Source organism: Periplaneta americana, chromosome 12, assembly GCF_040183065.1.
Source record: "Periplaneta americana isolate PAMFEO1 chromosome 12, P.americana_PAMFEO1_priV1, whole genome shotgun sequence".
NCBI lineage: Eukaryota > Metazoa > Arthropoda > Insecta > Blattodea > Blattidae > Periplaneta > Periplaneta americana.
Genome location: NC_091128.1, coordinates 58,434,107 through 58,453,953, shown reverse-complemented (window position 1 = coordinate 58,453,953; position 19,847 = coordinate 58,434,107). Strand labels below are relative to the sequence as shown.

Here is a 19,847-nt window from a genome sequence, read left to right as displayed (position 1 = left end):
AACTATAAATAGTTTAAATATGGAATTCGCATTAAGCGTGTGTGAAAGGTAACGCTACTTTACAAAATGAAACCTTATGAGAGCTGTTTTCCGATCGTAGATAATGTAAACATTTTTGAGTATGCTATCACCAGAGACCGAAACTTTGGCAGAATGCCTTTTTAAATGTGTTAAATCTATCTTCATTTTGAAAGTAAATCTGTAGCATCAGAATAGTTTCACATTAATTATACTGCGCAAAGGTCTGATTCATTAAACGTTATTCATTTCTAGTGGGGTGTCTGCTAAATGTTATGCTATGGAAGATTATGCTGGGAACTTCAGTGTGGAGCCACATGACGTATTGCACAAGGTACACAGGGCAAATGTTTGCTATTATAGTTATGCTTGCACGCTGTTAGTTTTCCAAACATACCAAAATAGTACCTTCTTTTAAAGCGTTTTTTTCAGCAAAATTATGTACTAAAAGCTAACAGCATAAATTTGTTTTTGTTTTGTCTTACGATCAGCTTCCTTCTGCCTCAAATCGTATCTGCACGATGAATAGACGCTCGAGTTGTGAACGTACGTTTTTATTAACTCCAGTTGTTTTACTCTTCTCCATTACTACGACCGTCGGGTCACGTGCTTTACTTCTGTCAAACATATTTTTAAAGTAGATTTGTAGCAGGAATTCCCTCTCATGCCTAGTTTTAATTCGGTTATTTAATGACGCTACATCAGCTACGAGGTTATCTAGAGTCGGTGGAATATCTGGGAACGGGATGAGACAGAGGATTCGCTATTGATTACCTGACATTTTCCTTACAGTTAAGGAAAACTTGGAAAACCCCCCAACCAGATTATCAGCTTCGAATACATCTGAGCCCTGAGGAGCGCTGGTGGCCTCTGCACTCTCGGACATTCAGCAAAGGAAGGTCATACTAACCGGAGGATGTGTTATGAGCAACATGTTGTGCCTGTGTTGTTGTCCCAGCCAGTTGGAGATGAGCATCTCCTTACTGCTCGTGCTGTAGAATGAGCCTGCAGGCTCAGGCGAGTCTGGTAAAGGCCAGCTGGACGTGGGCTGCTTCGTGCCTGGCCGCTTACCACACGGGCACACTTGGCGGTAGCAGCGATAGCCAGACACGATGGCCACCAGACACTGCGCACACGAGATGAGCAGCAGGCCGCAGTTGGACAACAGCGGTGCCCAGTTGGTGCCGTCTGCAAGCTCCACGTCAGACTTTGTCTGCAAGCATATTACATATTTGATTAGAAGTCTGAAATTCAGTATTTAATAAATTGAAATGCTCAAGACATCAGTTTGAGTTAGTGTAGTATTATGCCAACATGTCATGCTTGCATTAGAGCATATACCGTTATAAAATACAATGATTCACGTAAAACTAGCACATTTCTGTATTTATTTATTTCAACAAGAATGAGGCTAACCACAATTTATTTGTTGTATCTCAAATGTTGAGTGTCTTTGGGAGATCACTAACTTCTATAGAACTTGCTGAAAATGTCCTCCATCCTGCTCAATGTAGGACCCTTGACCTAGCTCTACATACCCAGTTGTTCAACAAGTTCCATGATAATGTTTTATCAATCAATCAATCAATCAATCAATCAATCAATCAATCAATCAATCAATCAATCAATCAATCAATCAATCAATCAATCAATCAATCAATCAATCAATCAATCAATCAATCAATCAATCAATCAATCAATCAATCAATCAATCAATCAATCAATCAATCAGTCAGTCAGTCAGTCAGTCAGTCAATCAATCAATCATTTATTAATGTCATGAGTAACAGTTTGTTGCAATAGACATAAAATATATTAAATTACAAGAGATATAAAATAATATTTGACATAAAATACAGGGACATCATTTTATTTTTACTTCAGTTTTTATTGTACCTGAATTTTTTAATGTATTTCACTCCCACCCCTCCTACTAGTCAACTTCCAATCGTCCTCCACACAGAACCAAGGCCGCGTATGCAGTCAAAAGGCCTTAAGGTGATACTAAACAGTACTGAGTTAGTGAGTATAGTACGTTCCATAAATATATTCGCGTTTTTCAGTGACGAAAGAGTTTTCAATATTGAATCATATTTTCGTACAGGTACTGTCGTCCCTTTGCCTACGTCTCAACCCGATTTTCCCCACCTACTTCTGCTCGCCTCTCTGTAAAGGCTAATGGCTGGGCTGTCTTAGCTCTTTTCTGAAAACATTAATTTCTGTTAGAAATTGGGCGTCTACGTAATATTATACAACTGTTTAAAATTAACTTAAACAAAAGGACCTCCTTCCTTTCTACGACCCTGCCACGTAACTACTTGGATGGAAAGTAGATAGCATATCTAAGTAATTTTATCTTTTCGGATCGGGCAGAAGTGAAGATTGAATTTACAGTACGTCAGGTAATCTTTTATAGATTAAGTACGGAATTATTTCCACATGAGTTACTAGTACGAAGGACGAAACTGGTAATTGGAATTAGGTACAATAGTCTATATTGCGATAATATACACAAAAGAACTGAAGCCTGTACAGAAATGAACGGCCTCCATTTCCAAAAATGTGTTTAAATATCAATATTATGATTATTTTTCAATTTTTCATTCTCTAAATTTTACGCTAATGTGCTGTAGACAGTATAATATACACTGCATAATGAATATGCCCGAACGGATAGCTCAGTTCATGAGTAAAAATACTTATTGTTAATACTATACTATATTTTGATTAAACAAAAACCTAATGAAAATTATCAAACTCAAAATCGCGATAATTCCTAATTTACGTAAATGGATGAACTACTTTTCTTCCCTCCTATACCTAGTAAAGTGATTTGTTTGTGTTTTATGCCAGTATGATCGAACTCCAGTCGTGGAAAGAGGTAGGAAAGGCATAGCCAGGTTAATATTAGAAATGTTAGTAAAAATGATGTCTCTGTATAAAAACAGATGAATACAACTATACAAAATGAAATACAATATTGGTAGTAATAATAATAACAATAACCAATACTAATAATAATCGTAATAATAAAGAGCAATGCAGCTTATAAATTTAGAATACATTTACATTGGAGTCAAGAAATTCACTAATACAATAAAATGGATGATTGATTGACTAGTTATACAAAACAGATTTAAATTGTATATAACTTGTATCATGTGCCTTTTGTGGTAACTTAATAAACATTGTTATAGCAATAGAATTGAACCATTTTTTACACTTACTTAATCTAACTCTAGGTTCTGAAAAACAATAATTGTACCTTGTGACGGTACTCTGCAGTATGGTCTAGTCGAAAAGAAAATGGTCCCACCATTCTCTGTGAGGAGATAGCGTACCAAATCCCGACTTTCGCTGATGCATAGGTGCTTCATGAATGACATGTTGATTTTGATATTTTCAAACACAAGACAGCGCCACATGCCATACATAAAATGAATCCATGGAGCTATTTGAAAATTTCTTTGACAATCGGATAATTTCGAAGAACATGTGATCACTGAGCTCTCCGGATTTGACAACACCGGACTTCTTCTTTTGGGGTTAATTAAAGGACAGAGTTTACGCTACACGCCTCCAGGTATTAGACGATTTGAAGCAGAACATTACATATCAGATCAATGATATTGACAACAGAGTCCTCCAACGAGCGGCCAGTAATATTGAACGACGTGTTGAATTGTACCTTGAGCAGGAGAGAGAAAATGTTCAGCATTTTCTATAAAGGTCAGTAATCTCCCAAGAAACTACATTTGTTGTAGCCTATAACAAATAATTGTGCTTAGCATCGTTCTTGTTGAAATGAATAAAGAAAGAAATGTGTTAATTTTATATGAATCACTGTGTATATGTTATGAAACAAAAAACTGGGGCATTCTATTTATGCATGCATATGTTAATGTATTTACATAGGAGTGTTTCATATTATCATGTATGAGAGTCACTTCAGGAACAGATTCATGATCTAAAACAACAACGATATCAATTTGATGAGATAATGTACGAAATCGTTTTCATTTTAAGTTACAGTTGTTTTTGTGATCTATGCAAAATGCGCTCCTTGCTTCTAGATAGAAGCCCTACAATACGTCATCATAAAACTCACTTATTCGAAAAGTTTAGAATTCGTTAAAAAATTTGTTCAACACGTTATCAAAGCATTTTAACATTCTCAACGGATGTTGAGTAAATTGATTTAAGATGACTTCGTAAATAAAAATATAGAGAATTCAGCTATTTTCAAGATGTCCATTTATTCTTTGCAAGGTCATATGACAGACAGAAATTAGGAAATTTTTCCCCATACAGACATCATAATTCAACTGCATTGGATTCAGCACATTCATATATCAAGCTGATATTTTTCGATATTATTCCGTTTTTAACAATAGGCTGCGAACGTAAATACTGACCTTGTCAAGAGAACTAGAAATGATGAATTGACTGTGGCGATCAACAAGGTCCTACACGTTACACTGCCTGTTCATCTCTCGATACTACCTAGCGCTGTTTGCCATGAACAGTTAATTAAGCCACAAATGCAAGCTCGGTTCATTTGGAGGATTTGAGCTTTGTAAATATAACTGTAGACTGACTTGGAACAAAAAATATATTGGGCATAAGTTTATGAAACTATTATACTTAGCTCTTGAAATGGATCTCTCATCTAATGAAGTACCCTGAAAATCTATGTAAGTGAATTATATATCACAATTATGACTGAAAGGAGAAGATTAATGATATTTTACAACAATGGCTTTTCCGGTAACACTGTATTACCGGAATATGTGAAAATTGGACATCAGAAAGTACGACTGAGACAAAATTCGAAACGAGAGCATTGATAAAGAATTTATATTTAATATAAAAATATACATAAATCAGTGCTACATACTAAGAAAGGAATATATTTGTATTAAAGCAAATCTTTCACATTCAATTTAACTAGCAGTCCACTGATGTTTTCGTCGGTCACGACCATAGGTAAGAAATTCGTACCAAAACAGTAGATTTCAGTTGAGTATAGCGAGGAGTATAGATGTCACCCGCGTCTCGCTCTGCTCCCGCTCGCTACAGACGATAAACAGGATGTTCACATAAACAACGCATAACACATGAAGTTTTTCTTTCTCGTACACTATTCGCAGTTGTTACCCCAGCTACGCCGAGCGAGATGGCTCATGCGTTAAGCACGGGACTCTCAATCGGGAGGTCCTCGGTTCAAATCCCCGGACCGACCAACCGGATTGTGGGTTTTCCGTGATTTTCCACAGTTATTTAGGCAAATACCGCGTTGGAAATTTCATAATCTCATTCCACAGGCATATTCAGGTCATGACACATGTGTTCGCCCGCTTGCAGAAGGGGCGTCCTCTTTGAAACCGTCTCTAGGTTCTAAGTCTTTCGCAATATCTCTGCCACGATTCATTCCTTAAGAGCACTTCCGATAATTTTTAAGTTCACAGCGCTTCGACATCTTAGAAGAGCTGTCGGAATGAATCCTGTGCTGCTTGGTCACCTTGGCAGTATGAACTTAAGGTGGGGTGTAGTGGGGGGCGTTGGATGAAGGGGTGAAGGGTCTCATGCGGCCTGTGGACTGGTATACCTCATTCTCATTCATCCCATAATTCGGGGTGCACAATAGGCTACTGTCGAACCAACGTGGTGAAGGGTCGTCCCTAACCCGCCCCTAGCCAGTCAATACTACTACTACTACCCCAGCTGCGATTTTGTTCGCCACGAGTGTCATTGTAGATTTTTCACATGGAAACTCCCAGGTCAGATCAAGACTTGCACCTTGACAGCCTGCGTGACTGACCGAAGGTCACAGAACCATAAACTTCGGATCTACGGCAATTTGTAGACTGTTTGCAGGAAGCCTACCGCGTACAAAATTAAGCACGGAAAGCGTCTCCGAATCTCTTGTAAGCTACCGGCGTGGCTCAATCGGTTAAGGCGCTTGTCTGCCGGTCTGAAGTTACGCTCGGACGCGGGTTCGATCCCCGCTTGAGCTGTTTACCTGGTTGGGTTTTTTTCCGAGATTTTCCCCAACCGTAAGGCGAATGTCAGGTAATCTATGGCGAATCCTCGGCCTCATCTCGCCGAATGCCATCTCGCTATCACCAATTCATCGACGCTAAAGTCGGCCTGGTTGGCGAGTTGGTATAGCGCTGGCCTTCTATGCCCAAGGTTGCGGGTTCGATCCCGGGCAAGGTCGATGGTATTTAAGTGTGCTTAAATGCGACAGGCTCATATCAGTAGATTTACTGGCATGTAAAAGGTCTCCTGCGGGACAAAATTCCGGCACATTCGGCGACGCTGATATAACCTCTGCAGTTGCGAACGTCGTTAAATAAAACGTAATATTAAATCGACGCTAAATAACCTAGTAGTTGATACAGCGTCGTTAAATAACCAACTTAAACAAACTCTCTTGTATGCTCTTTGTTTCCACGAAAAACAAAACAATTTTCACCTTCTGCTCAACAGTCAAACTTACCGTCTCCGCCATTTTACATAACATTATGCTGTATGATGTCACTTTCGTCGAATTCCGACTCTTGTTCCCTTCTAGCGTAAGTTCCATTTCTATTAGTGTCCCTTCAGGGGAGGACACGGACTGGGACTGTCCTCGCACGCATACCGCTCGGGTGAGCCCATTGTACTACCCAGGCTGGAATGGTGTGTATATCCTAAAGCACTCCGCACAAGATTCCCCTACGGGCCGCCTCCGAACTCCCTTACAGATTACATGGTCCCTTTACCTTTCCCGTAGGCGTCATTGTGATCCCTCAACACCAGTCCCACGAGCTATCATGAGCCCAGGGGAGAGCCCACGATACATAGTACTACCACCAGCAACGAATGACCACATACACTGGACTCAATTCGGTGGCGGCCTGCAGCCGACTCTACATCGAAGCAAGCCCGAAATATAGGAAAGAAGCGAAGATGATGATGAAAGGTGGGAAATGTAATTGTGGTGGCGAAATAAGTCCGAGGTCCAAAGTCGGAAGTTACCCAGCAATTCTGCTTCAATTGGTTGAGGATAAACCTGGAAAACAACCTCAACCGGCTACTTATCCCAACTAAGTTTTGATCCTGGGCCCGCTCGTTTCACGGTTAGATGTGCTAATCGTTACTCAACAACGATGGACTTTATGGAGTACTGCGTATGTTCGCGTACTGTACTGTACTATAGTTGTAATAAGATAGATTACTTAAAATTGTGCGACATTTCGTGCGTGCTCTGTAAATGGTCACGGATATTCTGGGCAATAGACTATGCGATGGGCACTTTCTGTAAGAACCGCACGATTCTTCTGGTTCGTAGGGGGGAAACATTTTCCTGTAAATCTGGAAGCGTGTTTTGCACAAACATGGAAATCATTGACCATTTCTACCATACATTTACTTCAAATCTCTGCCGAAAGTGATGTTAACGAGTATTCTGGCCCACATACGGATGTTGTGGAAGCTGACAGTGTCATTCTTTGTGAAAGTAACTTCTTCCGTTGATAAGATTATTTATGGAAGATGAAGGCGCCAATGGGAAAAGCTAACCTAGGAGCATTATCTGATTTTGAGAAGCACTGGATATGGTACAGTCCAAGCAATTATTCTGTCTTTCTTTACCTTAGTTGAACGTCTCCCTTTTAGGTTCATTTACACGACCCACACCACACGGGCCTTACAGGGCCGCGACCTGTCGGGAGAGAAATTAATCTATGGATCACATATATACTTTTTTACCACACAAGGACATAGAGGGCCTCCCCGGATGAGGAATCAGCTCAATGTCAGGGCCACCTCCGATACAACACAAACATTTAAGACATTACACATCATTCACTCACACATATGAAAGGATTAAGGGAAGGATCGCTGTCCATGGCCGGACTTTCAAGAGGTACAATACCGACATTTGTCTGGAAATAACTGAGAAACCATGAAAAACCTCAGTTAGGATTGCCAGTCCCTCGGATCGAACCCACGACCTCCCGAATGCAAGGCCAGCCCTCTACCACGCCGCTAGCCCGCTCGGTAGGTCTTTATTCACAATATATACAATTTCTTCGTCAGTCTTGGCTGGGTCCTTGGTCGCCATCCTTCACATACAGGCATCATGCGCCTTGTTTCCAAAACCTTTTGCGCTATTAGCACAGATTCTGGGGTTTAGTGGCCGTCTATCAGGAAATCGAGCAGCTGCAGAAACATTCCGAACAGTTTTACCACAATTTAATGAAGTGTCAGGCTACTTACGCCTGAAAATTGTCAATACTCGTAATATTTAAACTACTCTCACGTGCAGTGCGGCACTAAATTGTTTTCGGATTCAGTGTAACTGAATAACACTAGATACCCTGCATATATATCAATCTTGATCAGTAGTCAGGTCTGTTGTATGCAAACAAACATGAGGTGCACTGACTGTTGTTTTGCCGGCTTTCCCAGCTACGTTTGTAGAGTTGACGAGTGAAATTAGCTATTCCTTTTAAGGGGATTAATCTAAATCTACATTTTATAATGGATAAATTACTTCTATTTGAAATGTGGATATGAAGAGGAATGGAACGTGTGAAATGGATAGACAGAATAAGAAATGAAGCTGCGCTAAAAGGGTGAAGAGAGAATAATGTTGAAACTGATCAGGAAGAGAAAAGGAAACTGACTGGGTCACTGGCTAATAAGAAATTGCTCATTGAAGGATGCACTGTAAGGAATGGTGAACGGGAGAAAAGTTCGTGGAAGAAGAAGATATCAGATTATAGACAACATGAAGATACAGGTATCATATACAGGGACTAAGAAGAAGGCGAAAAATAGGAAAGATTGAGAATGCTGGGTTTGCAGTGAAAGATCTGTCCTTGGGTAAAAAACTATGAATGAATAAATTCCTAGTAAAACACGGTCATAAATGTTGTTGTTGTTGTTTTCTAATGCCAGGCGTTTGATAATAACGTCATTTGACCTCTTGCACTCCAATATTTTTCAAAGATATTGTCACGGTTAGCCAGTGAAGCACAGATTTTGAGGTGTTCTGAATCCATTTCTTAATATGAATTGCACAGTGGGCAGTTAGGGGACTGATATATTCCAATTCTATGCAGGTGTTTGGCCAAACAGTCATGGCCTGTTGCCAATCTAAATGCAGCTACAGACGGTTTGCGTGGTAAATCGGAAATTAACTGTGGATTATGATGCACAGAGTTCCATTTTTTCCTTTGAGATTGTGTTATCAAATTTTGTTTGTTGAAGTCTAGGTATGTAGATTTAATAAATCTTTTCACAGAATAATACGTAGATTTAGTAACAGGTCTGCCCTTCTTTGCTAAAGCATCCGCATTCTCGTTTCCCAGGATTCCACAATGGGATGGTATCCATTGGAATACAATAATTCTTTTATTGATTGTTATGAATTGAGAGAGCATTTTAGTTATTTCTGCTGTTTGAGATGAAGGTGTGTGTCTAGAGACTATAGATAGAATAGCTGCTTTGGAGTCTGACAATATAACTGCATTCCTAAATTTACTGATGTGGCATAGAAGATTCCCGAGACTTTCACTTATTGCAATGATTTCTCCATCAAAACTTGTTGTTCCATACCCAAGAGATCTATAAAGTGAGAAGAGACAGCACGTAACACCTGCACCGGCACCTTGTTCCCTGGAGATCAAGGATCCGTCGGTGTATAAATGAAGCCAGTTTTGTGGAGGGTACCTAATATTAATAGCTTAGTCTACAATATCCAATAAAAGAAACTTGTGTTTTTAAACGAATTTCATGAAATTCGCAATAAAAATATCATCACAGAATGCCATATTTCTCTCAAAAACCGCCCGCAAAGGAACAATGTTACTATACTTCTAGAAGTGTTATCTGAGAAGAAATGTAATATGTTCCCTTCCGCTCTGTTTGGCATTTCAATATTCATTATGTTCTCATTTTGTTTCACTGAATTCACTTCACTCAAAGCAATTCTTATAATCTTTATAATTATTTCCACTGTTTGTAAACTGTGGCAGAGAAAGGAAAGAAAATCGTGCTTCTTCATGTAGCGAGCCGTGTCTACTTCAATGCCATTAGTGACTTGAACATTACTGTACTTTATTCCAATAGCAGAAATATCAATAGCGTTCGCCGCGGTGGTTCTGAGGTGACGTATGAGCTTCCTATTCCAGTTGTCCGTGGTTCGATTTTCGACGTAGGCACTGGAAGAAATTTATTATCCGTCTATGGGACTGGATGGTTGTCCTTTGTCTTGTGATTGTCCTGTGATGTATCTTTGGTGACCCTACGGTGTGCCAATTCCACATCCAGGGAGGCTCGCAATGTGTAGACGCCTAGTGTTGATTCGGAGACAATAACCTCCCTCCTACTATACCGCAGTGGTCTGTAAGTCAGTACTGCATGCATGGTAAAATGAAGAGAGAAAGAAACAAACAAAGAAAGAGAGAAAGAAAGAAATACAGAGAGAAAAAAAGAAAGAAAAAAAGAAAGGGAGAAAGAAAGAAAAAGAAAGAAAGAAAAAGAAAGAAAGAGAGAAAGAAAGAAAGGGAGAAAGAAAGAGAGAGAGAAAGAAAGACAGAGAGAAAGAAAGAAAGAAAAAAAAAGAAAAAGAGAGAAAGAAAGAAAGAAAAAAAGAGAGAAAGAAAGACGGAGAGAAAGAAAAAAGAAAGAAAGATAGAAAGAAAGAAAGAAAGAAAGAAAGGGAGAAAGAAAGAAAGAGAGAAAGAAAGAAAGAGAGAGAGAAAGAAAGAAAGAAAAAAAAGAAAGAAAAAGAGAGAAAGAAAGAAAGCGAGAAAAAAAGACAGAGAGAAAGAAAGAAAAAAAAGAAAGAAAGGAAAAAAGAAAGAAAAAGAAGGAAAGAGAAAGAAAGAAAGACAGAGAGAAAGAAAGAAAGAAAAAAAAAAGAGAAAAAGGGAAAAAAGAAAGAAAGGGAGAAAGAGAGGAAGAAAGAAAGAGAGAGAAAGAAAGAAAGAGAGATAGAAAGAATGAAAGGAAGAGAGAAAGAACGAATGAAAGAAAAAAGAAAGATAGAGGAAAAGAGAGAAAGAAAGAGACAAAGAAAGAGAAAGAAAATCAATTGTAGCGCAGTGATCGTGTTCTTCAGTTCTATTATTGATAATTGTTATTCCTCTCATTTTTCCATTCAGTAATTGCGTAACGAATAACTGTCTAATGTGAAAGAAAAATGTTTATAGTCTTTACATGCATTGAAGTCACCAATCCAACCAAACACATTTCCTTCAAAATCCAATTTAAGTATTGCCATAAACTTTGGGTTGATTAAAAAACAAACGCGTAAATCCACGCGATAAGAAGCGGCTTTGTTGTCTTCGATGGTCTAGTGGTTACCGAGTTTCCCGGGTTCAAATTCGGAACAGGATGGTGGATTTTTATGTGCAGTAAAGTGCTTAGCATAGTTTTCTCAGCAAGTGAAGTAAACCTGGAATACAGCGTCGTACATTTATGGCACGTGAAATAATCCTGTCTATGAAACAGGTCTCAAGGCTAAAGTTTTCGGTCATTTCTCGCCCACGTGGAAATTTTAATACAGCACAATAGGTCCATGTCAGTGGCCAGTGCGGATATATTCACACAAAATTCGACAATATGTGGCTATGACCTTCAGTTTGAATCCCCTTTTAGGATGAATGTTATTCGTTGCCATTATAATATTCTGTATTTATTAGGTGAAGGCTCGGGATCGTGTCCATTCACGCCACGAGTCCAACTGTATGCTCTTGTAATGCAAATAAAATACATTTCGAAAAGATAGAGTAAACATCTACAATGGCATGTAGTAATCTCGACGCTCTAAACGTTTTCAAAGATGGTTGAATCATAAACCTTTTCACGAGGAACACTCTCTCCGACTGACGGCCACGCTGACACCGAACAAAAGCAAGTAGATTCACTATTTTTAAACAGAGAAGGCGGGAATTGCGCAGAACGTTTATGGAGGAAGAGGGAAAGGAAAGAAATCCCGGGAAAAACCTTCATCCACTACAAATATAATTACACTATAGCCGAGATTCGATCTCGGGTCTGTGGCCATCGTGAAGCCAACGTCCTACCAAGAGAGCTATCAAGGCTGCTTGGTAGATTATCGCACGTATCCATTTCTGCATAATTTATATGAGTATTGAATTATGAAGAAGTGCAACGAGACGGTAGGGGAAACGGGAGTAGTCCATGTTAATTTGTTTCAATTTTATTGCATCAGTAAAAAGATTATAAAGTTGGATTTGAAAACAGGACTGCAATGGTAGGTCTAATGACGGCGCTAAAACGTCATTGTTTTGGCTTTTCTCATAGAGTATCATATAATGCACACGCTCACTTGAGGTATTTCCATGGGGAATTAGGTACTGCATAGAATATTCACCGTACGGAGCCGATGTCTGGGGGAAATGGTGGAGTTCAGTTTGCCATTGCTACTGCAGGGAATTAGTGCCCTTCTTACCTAAGAGGAAACAGCAGTCTCCGAGAAATCGATTTTTATCCACAAATCGCATTTCGACCCTCCGGCATTTGAATCAATTCTTTTGGTCGATATTACAAATTGCTACTCGAATTCACGGGATTTCGGTTCAAGTTTCCATATTATAATAGTATTTCGAATGACATTATTGGATACTGTAGGCTACATCATAATCAATGCTGTCATGGTAACTTTTTTCTCGACTATATACTCCACCCCTTATTTTCTTCCTTGGCATATATTTTACTTCCCTCTTTCTATCCCTCCGATCGTCATTTAGTGGATATTTTAATGTTAAAGAAGATGTAAAGAAATTATTTTGCTTCATCTTTTAATTAATTCTAAAACAATGTTTATTTAGAATAGATCTCATGAAGCTTTAATACTAGATTGACACTTGTCTCGATAAATCCTGGAGGGTATATCTGTAGCACTTCGGAGTTTTTCAACCATCCCTTATAATTATCATTCTGAATTCCAGAGCTGTCGAGATGTAACCATTTATGTTTATGAATATCTAGGAAGATACTGTATTAGGAACAGCAAGAAATGATCTAATATCAGCACAGACACAGTCTAGTATATACAATCACGAAGCTTGAGTTGTTAGGATACTAGAAACAATAGATTGTGCAGGTACTATTTCGCATTGTCTGCAATGAGGCGATAGTAGCGATCCTAGTGGTTAACAACTGTCTATGGATGCATATTTACTACGTATTGACCTTCGTGACTGTATATAGTAGACTGTGATATAGATCTCTGTGTAATAGTAATATGCGTTACAAGAGCGGTATGTTAATGTTTTCATGTTCGAGGAAAAGATTGAAAAAGCGAAACGTAGTTGAGCTTTTTTAATTTCCGAGAACATGAAAACAAACATACCGCTCGTGTATCGTACATTATTTTGTGCGAAGATCGTTTATTACATACCTGAAAGAGGAATTTCTAATTAGTTGCAATGAAATCTCCATCTTGGTTTCTGTTCAATGACGGCAACTTTGGAAAACAAATATATCTATCTTCAACATTGTTCCTATAAAATGTTTTCTGTGTTTACTATACTCCAGCAGGCCGTGATATACGTCTGTCTTCCCCCCCCCCCCCAGTCTATAAATGCGAACTTAAAACAAACGGTAAGGTTATGTAATGATTTATTTTTCACTTTAATACTTTAAGAAAATTATTTATATAACATATTGCAGTAATAACATCGACATCTGGAATCTTGTTGATTTTTTCACGGCTTCCTTAATGTTACTTGCATCACGAATGCAAAAACTTTAGTGGAGTAGTAGAGTTTACTTAATTTTTGCAAATATTTAAAAATAATAACTAACAGTGCAATTTAGGTGAAATTGCAGTGGTAAGTTTCCAATTTATAATTATTACTATGTTAAACGTCTCTAAAAATAATATGTTAAAAGCCTAAAGCAGTAAAAATGAATATGTCTCTTAAGCGGTAAGAAGAGGGAAATTGTTATGTGTGTTACGCTGGGAATACTGAATGTGGTATTTCACACTTTCCGCGTATTGGTTTTGTGCGGAAAGCAAGCAAATACGCACGATCTCGCACAAAAATACTTAGGCACCCGTACGCCGTATGGATCTGTATGGGCAACAATTTTTTCCCCATATGATTAATTAAAAATAGTTGCCATGACAACACTGATCATAATCATAACCATCGTTTACCTTTTAGACAAGGGGGACAGACTGAGTCCCGATAGATGAGTCTTCTTTTCCACAGAATCTATAGTCAGAAACGCTCTACATGAGTAACAGCAGCGTCGTCACTTACCAGCTCCTCTTCTATGGCCCGCACCTGAGCGGTCTGCCCGTCTCGGACAAGTCCGATCACCGCCAGCACGACCACCAGGTTGCTGACAGCGAGGGAGATGAGGCAGAGCGCCAGGAAGGCCGTGACGGCGAGCGGGGACGGCGCCGCGTCCCGCACGGCGTAGCAGCTGCGCAGGCCGGCCAGCACGCCCACCACTCCCGACGCCATGGCGATGGCGCCGCCCCACAGCCCCGCGCCGACGCCGGACAGCGAGGCGTCGTGCACGATGGTGAGGACGCCGAAGACAGCCATGAGCACGCCCAGCAGCATCTGCGCCGCCCCCAGAAACAGCAGCGAGCTCTCCTCCGCCGAGGAGGCGGCACTGCGGAAGCTGCCGCTCAGCGTCGACGAGAACGAGTCGGCCGGCGACTTGACGACGAGGGCGTCGGGCGGCAGCGACGGAGACGAGTCCGTCACGCCCGGCTTGTCGGATTCGTTGCTCATTGTGCTGTCATCGCCTGATAGAGTCCATACGGTAGTGTGTTACCATTCAGCTTGTGACATGCACTTCGTTTTAAAACAGGTCCTTACCGGTGCGTGGAAACAATGTATTACATGCGTAATATCACTTTAAGGAATTTGAGGAATTAATTTACACAGCTTTTAAGTTTTTATTTTTAGGTTATGAAACTGCACTGAACTTTGGATTGTAGTCAATGTTTTCAAGTCCGTGATAATAGCGACAAAAGAAAATTACACTCTACACTACTGTGGATAATGTAATGTCCAAACCGTTGAGTTTTATTAATTACATTTAATAAAACGTAAACTGCACTTTGTGTTTTAAACAATGTTTATGAATTATACGAATATAGCTTTTTAAAACAAATTCACATCCTGGACTAGTATTTCGAAGTGCAAAATTGTGGAATTGGTTCAAACGGCTTCAGAATCTTCACTAGTTTCTTAGAAAATGTTTTTGTACTTCAAGTAATCTTTCAGAGTAATGTGAAAATAGGCTTGAAGACAACAAATCGTATTATACAGTCCTCCGATAATTTTATAAATACAAAAAAAATTCAGAGAAAAGTTAACACTTGGATCAAGTCGCACTTTCTATATTTCACAGTTTTCCAAGTTCAGTAAAAATTCGTAAATAAAATTCACATTGTGGGATACGAATCCACATGCAGTCTTCAAAGGAAAGTCAGCAAGATTTCGTTGTTTCCAGGCCAAAGCCTCGTTTCCTAATGGCGCTCAGCATTACGCAACAAAATTTGTGAACACATTGCGTTCTTCATCCATCACACGCTGACAAGCACGAGCACTGCACAGCAATCACCGCGGAGGATCGGCTCTCCATGGTGCCGCACTGCAACTCTGCTCCTGCCTCTCGTCCCGCCAAAACGAAACTGACAGCTTTCAGCAAGGCAGCGCGCTGGTTGACTCGTTCGCCTTTCACATTCCACTTGATGCGCAGTTACACAATGAATGGAGCACAGACGCGTGTTTCTATTCGTAGCGCGGCGCACATTACATTGACGGTGGTTTTATTTTGACAGTCACATGATGAATGGATGGTCTTATTAAAGTCACCGATTTATTTCAGTCATGTAACAAAACAGACATTGTTGATGTAAAAGGATCTTCATTTTATTCTTACACCGGTAATGCTAAGAATACGAAAAACCATTTCATTTTCTCAGGAAATCGTCATAAAGATCTTCTTGTAAACCATCTCAATACAGGAGGTTTTGTGCCGTCATATTTTTTTTTTTCAGGTGAATTAGGGTACCTATAATAACTTACAGTATATTGTGGAAATAGAACTGTTGTTTGCGATTGCATAGATCAGGCATGTCAATTGATGCCCATAGGAGCAAGCGCGCGCTTTAGAGCTCAGGAGGGCCTGAGCGCTTTACAGCGGAAAGGAAAGAGATAGACGAAAGAGGTAGTATATGCCGCTTGATCGAGCTATATTCAGGAATGGCCAGCACTGATTCAATAGATAAAGGAAAGAGAACTTATTAAAACTGTATCCATGCTAATTTTTAGATTTGTCTGGAAGTATAAGTTCATTATAAGAATGTAAGTTTTAATTTTAATGCTCATTTTTCAGAAGTTTGATTTTTTTTTATTCAAAAGAAATATTTTCTCAACTTCTTTTTATAGAAAAGTGAAATTTTTAGATATAGACCTATTTATTTAGTAGCCCTACAAAATGTTTTCGTAAATCTAATATACCGTAAATACGTATTACTTAAGATAGTGTATTGAAATTTTTGAAAATATTCGCATGAAAATTGTTTGTAATGAAATAAATTAACAACGCAACTACTGTTACATCGTAAGCGAAAGATATATGCCCATGTGTTGTAAAAATGTCAGCTCTATAGCTTCAGCACATTTCCAGAAAATAATTTAATATTCTGATGATAGGAATTTGCTCACCAATATCATATTAAAACATAATGCGATAAGAGTTGTGTTATGGAATATTAGTTATAGTTAAAACATATACAGCACCTAGATAACTTTGCTTTGTACTGTAATATTGTTTTGATTAGTTCATTGATTACTTTTATAAGGCTAAAGGTACCATTAATATCAATTCCAACTTATCATGTCATACTCACTTTCTTCATGAATGATGTGTTTCATCAATTTCGTAGAGTATAGTTGTACTACTATGGAATTTATGTGAATATTCCTTCTTAACTCTTTATTATGTTATTAACGTTTAAAACACAACAGTAATGTTAAGAAATTGGTATTAGTACTTTTGTTTTACAGACAATATAGATAATGTTAAACAGAAAGAAGCCATATAAAAATAACGACATAAAATTTCACGTTCCGTTTGAAGTTTGTGCACCACTGTTTTCTTAATCCTACAGGCTGCTTATTCATATACACAACCCTTCCTCTTTCCATACGTAGCGCTTGATGCCCGCGCACGACGTGAAGGTGAGAAAAATGCGCTTGCTTTGACATCACTGGCATAGATACTCGTATCTGTAGTAATTGTGACTGAAATCCTTTGACTTTACTCCCATTTTTCGACGTGTAGAGTAAGTATTGAGAAACTGAAATAATATACTTACAGATTCTTACGAAGGTACGAATTAGGAATTATTTAATTACGAAATATTTTCTATTATTCACTCATTAAAGCGACTGAAGCACTTTCTTCCTGATAAATTAAAATTAATCCTTGTACAAACACTCGTGATGCCACACTTCGACTACTGCGATGTTATATTAAGTAACCTAAATGCAAATATGAGCAGCAGGCTACAGCGTGTGCATAATGCGTGCGTCCGTTATATTTGCAATATTCGTAAGTATGATCATGTTTCCCCGTCTTTTCAAAATCTGTCTTGGCTAAGGCTAAGTGACCGACGAGCCCTGCATTCTCTTAATCTCTTATTTCAAATTCTGCGCACCGCTACCCCAATCTATTTGGCTTCTCGTTTTCAAAATGTATCCGCATATCATCAGCTAAGTACCAGGTCTCATCATAACAATTTAATCATTATATCTTACCACAAGACATCTTTATATTCTTCATCCTATACAGTTTCAGTTGCTAGAAATGGGAACTCGCTTCCGAGTGATGTAAGGGGTTGTTGGACAATAACTTCATTTAGGTCAAAATTACATAAATTCTTACTTAGCAGAATAATTACTAAATATATTTTAGATTTATATTTTTTCTCCCTATAACATAGTTCTAGTAAACATATTTTTAATTCTCATCATTTTACTCGCTATCTCAAATTAATTATAATTGATTGAATTAAATTAGGTTATAAATTAAGTTTCTACTTTATAAACATCTACTAGTCGTTAAAATTTAACTGAAGAATATTGCTGGAGAACCTTTTAAGTGTAGTGTAAATATTCGTAATTTAAAAATGTTTTGCATTGATTAAGGCTGGTTGAGTGGATGAGAAGGCCTTATGGCCTTAACTCTGCCAGCGAAAATAAAACATTCTATTCTATCCTGTTCTATTGTATTCTATTTTACATAACATTTTTACCATCACTGGTACCTAGTAGTGGTTTTTTCTTTCGTTTGTGTTATGCCTTTCGAGCAATTATTGAACTTATAAAATCAGTCTACTTTGACCATGTCCATTCAATATTATCATATGGCATTAGCCTATTACTTGGAGATCTTCAACAAAACCGACATATGTACTGAAATTGCAGAAAAGGATATTAAAGGATATTAAATCAAATGTAGGAAACAGAAAACGGATGTAGGTAAATTCTCATTTTTAAATAGAACTATAAATGGTTGGAATGACCTACCTGCAGCGGTCTTTGAGGGCTGTCCTTCCTTAAGGAGATTCAAGAATAAGTTAAAGAGTTGTGTAAGTTATAAAGTGCAAATTAAAATTAAGATGACATTTAACATTTAATTTTTTAAGGTGATATGTATTTATTTAGCCTGACGAGTTACTCCCTTGGTTTGCATTGTAAATTATTTAAAAATAGCATGTAAGAGGGTCTTAGACTAGAAACGTTTAGCTTAAATGTAGTTCTGTTTATAAGTATGCATAAGGGTGTAATTATTTGTCTCATTTGAACTGTTGTATCAGTGAAGCGTGATGAGTCAGTGAAGTTATGGTTTTACAGTGCAGTGAACAGTTCCGATCAGTGATAATTTATAGCGTCAATGAAATGTGTTTTATAGTGTCAGTGAAATGTGTTATAGAGTGTCAGTGAGATGTGTCCTAAAGTGTCAGTGAAATGCGTCATAGTACCACTACAGTGAGTGAGATGAGAGTAAAGTGAAAGACTATTGAAACTTATGTAGGGCCTATACATACGTAAGTTGTATTGTAAAATTAGGTTATTTTATGTTTATTATTAATTGTAATTATTGTGTTAAATTGTATTGTGTATTGTATAATTGTATTGTGTATACCACTGCCACTGGGTGCTTGCCCACTTGCAATGTAAATACATACATACATACATACTTAAAATTATTAAGGAAGTCTCTATTCAGACTGAAAGTATAAACATTTTCAGAGAACTTAAACTTTTACCTGTGCCCTGCGTAAATATTTTAGAAATAGTGTACTTCATTAATCAAAATACAGATTCCTTTAAAACAATTTCAACCTGTCATGAATATAGCACCAGAACATTCCGAAACATACATTTGAATGAACATAGACTTGTCAGAAGTCTTGACAGTAAAAAGCCATATTTGTACCTCATGTCTACAAAAATGGTCATTATTTTAATTGCATTATTATTTATATGAAATACATTATTAGGCCTATTATGTTGACAAAATTGGAAAATTAACTAATATTTTGTTCTGGAATAGAAGATCTTGTAAAGTAGAAGCGTATATAAAAATTCTGTCTATTTTGAAAAAAAAAATCTTTTTATATTCACCTGCAAATTTACAGATACGAGGTATCATTTCTTACCCGTCGATGTCACATACAGGCAGCAATTATGGAGAGAGAAGGTCCAAATATGGGCTACCAGCTTCATTTTATATAATTTCTCGATATCAGTACAATAATCAAACAG

General features: G+C 38.1%; 1 protein-coding gene across 1 annotated transcript in view; it reads right to left on the bottom strand.

The window, feature by feature from the left end:
• The window catches only part of LOC138710471 (uncharacterized), a 38,925-nt gene extending 23,123 nt beyond the window's left edge, over positions 1-15,802 (bottom strand). Inside the window, exons 1-2 of the mRNA XM_069841393.1 lie at positions 14,310-15,802; positions 929-1,231 (exon numbers count right to left, since the gene is read on the bottom strand). Of these exons, the coding sequence (XP_069697494.1) occupies positions 929-1,231; positions 14,310-14,792 (786 nt within the window). The 5' untranslated portion in view covers positions 14,793-15,802. The remainder of the gene's footprint in view (positions 1-928; positions 1,232-14,309) is intronic.
• Positions 15,803-19,847: the final 4,045 nt, after the last annotated feature.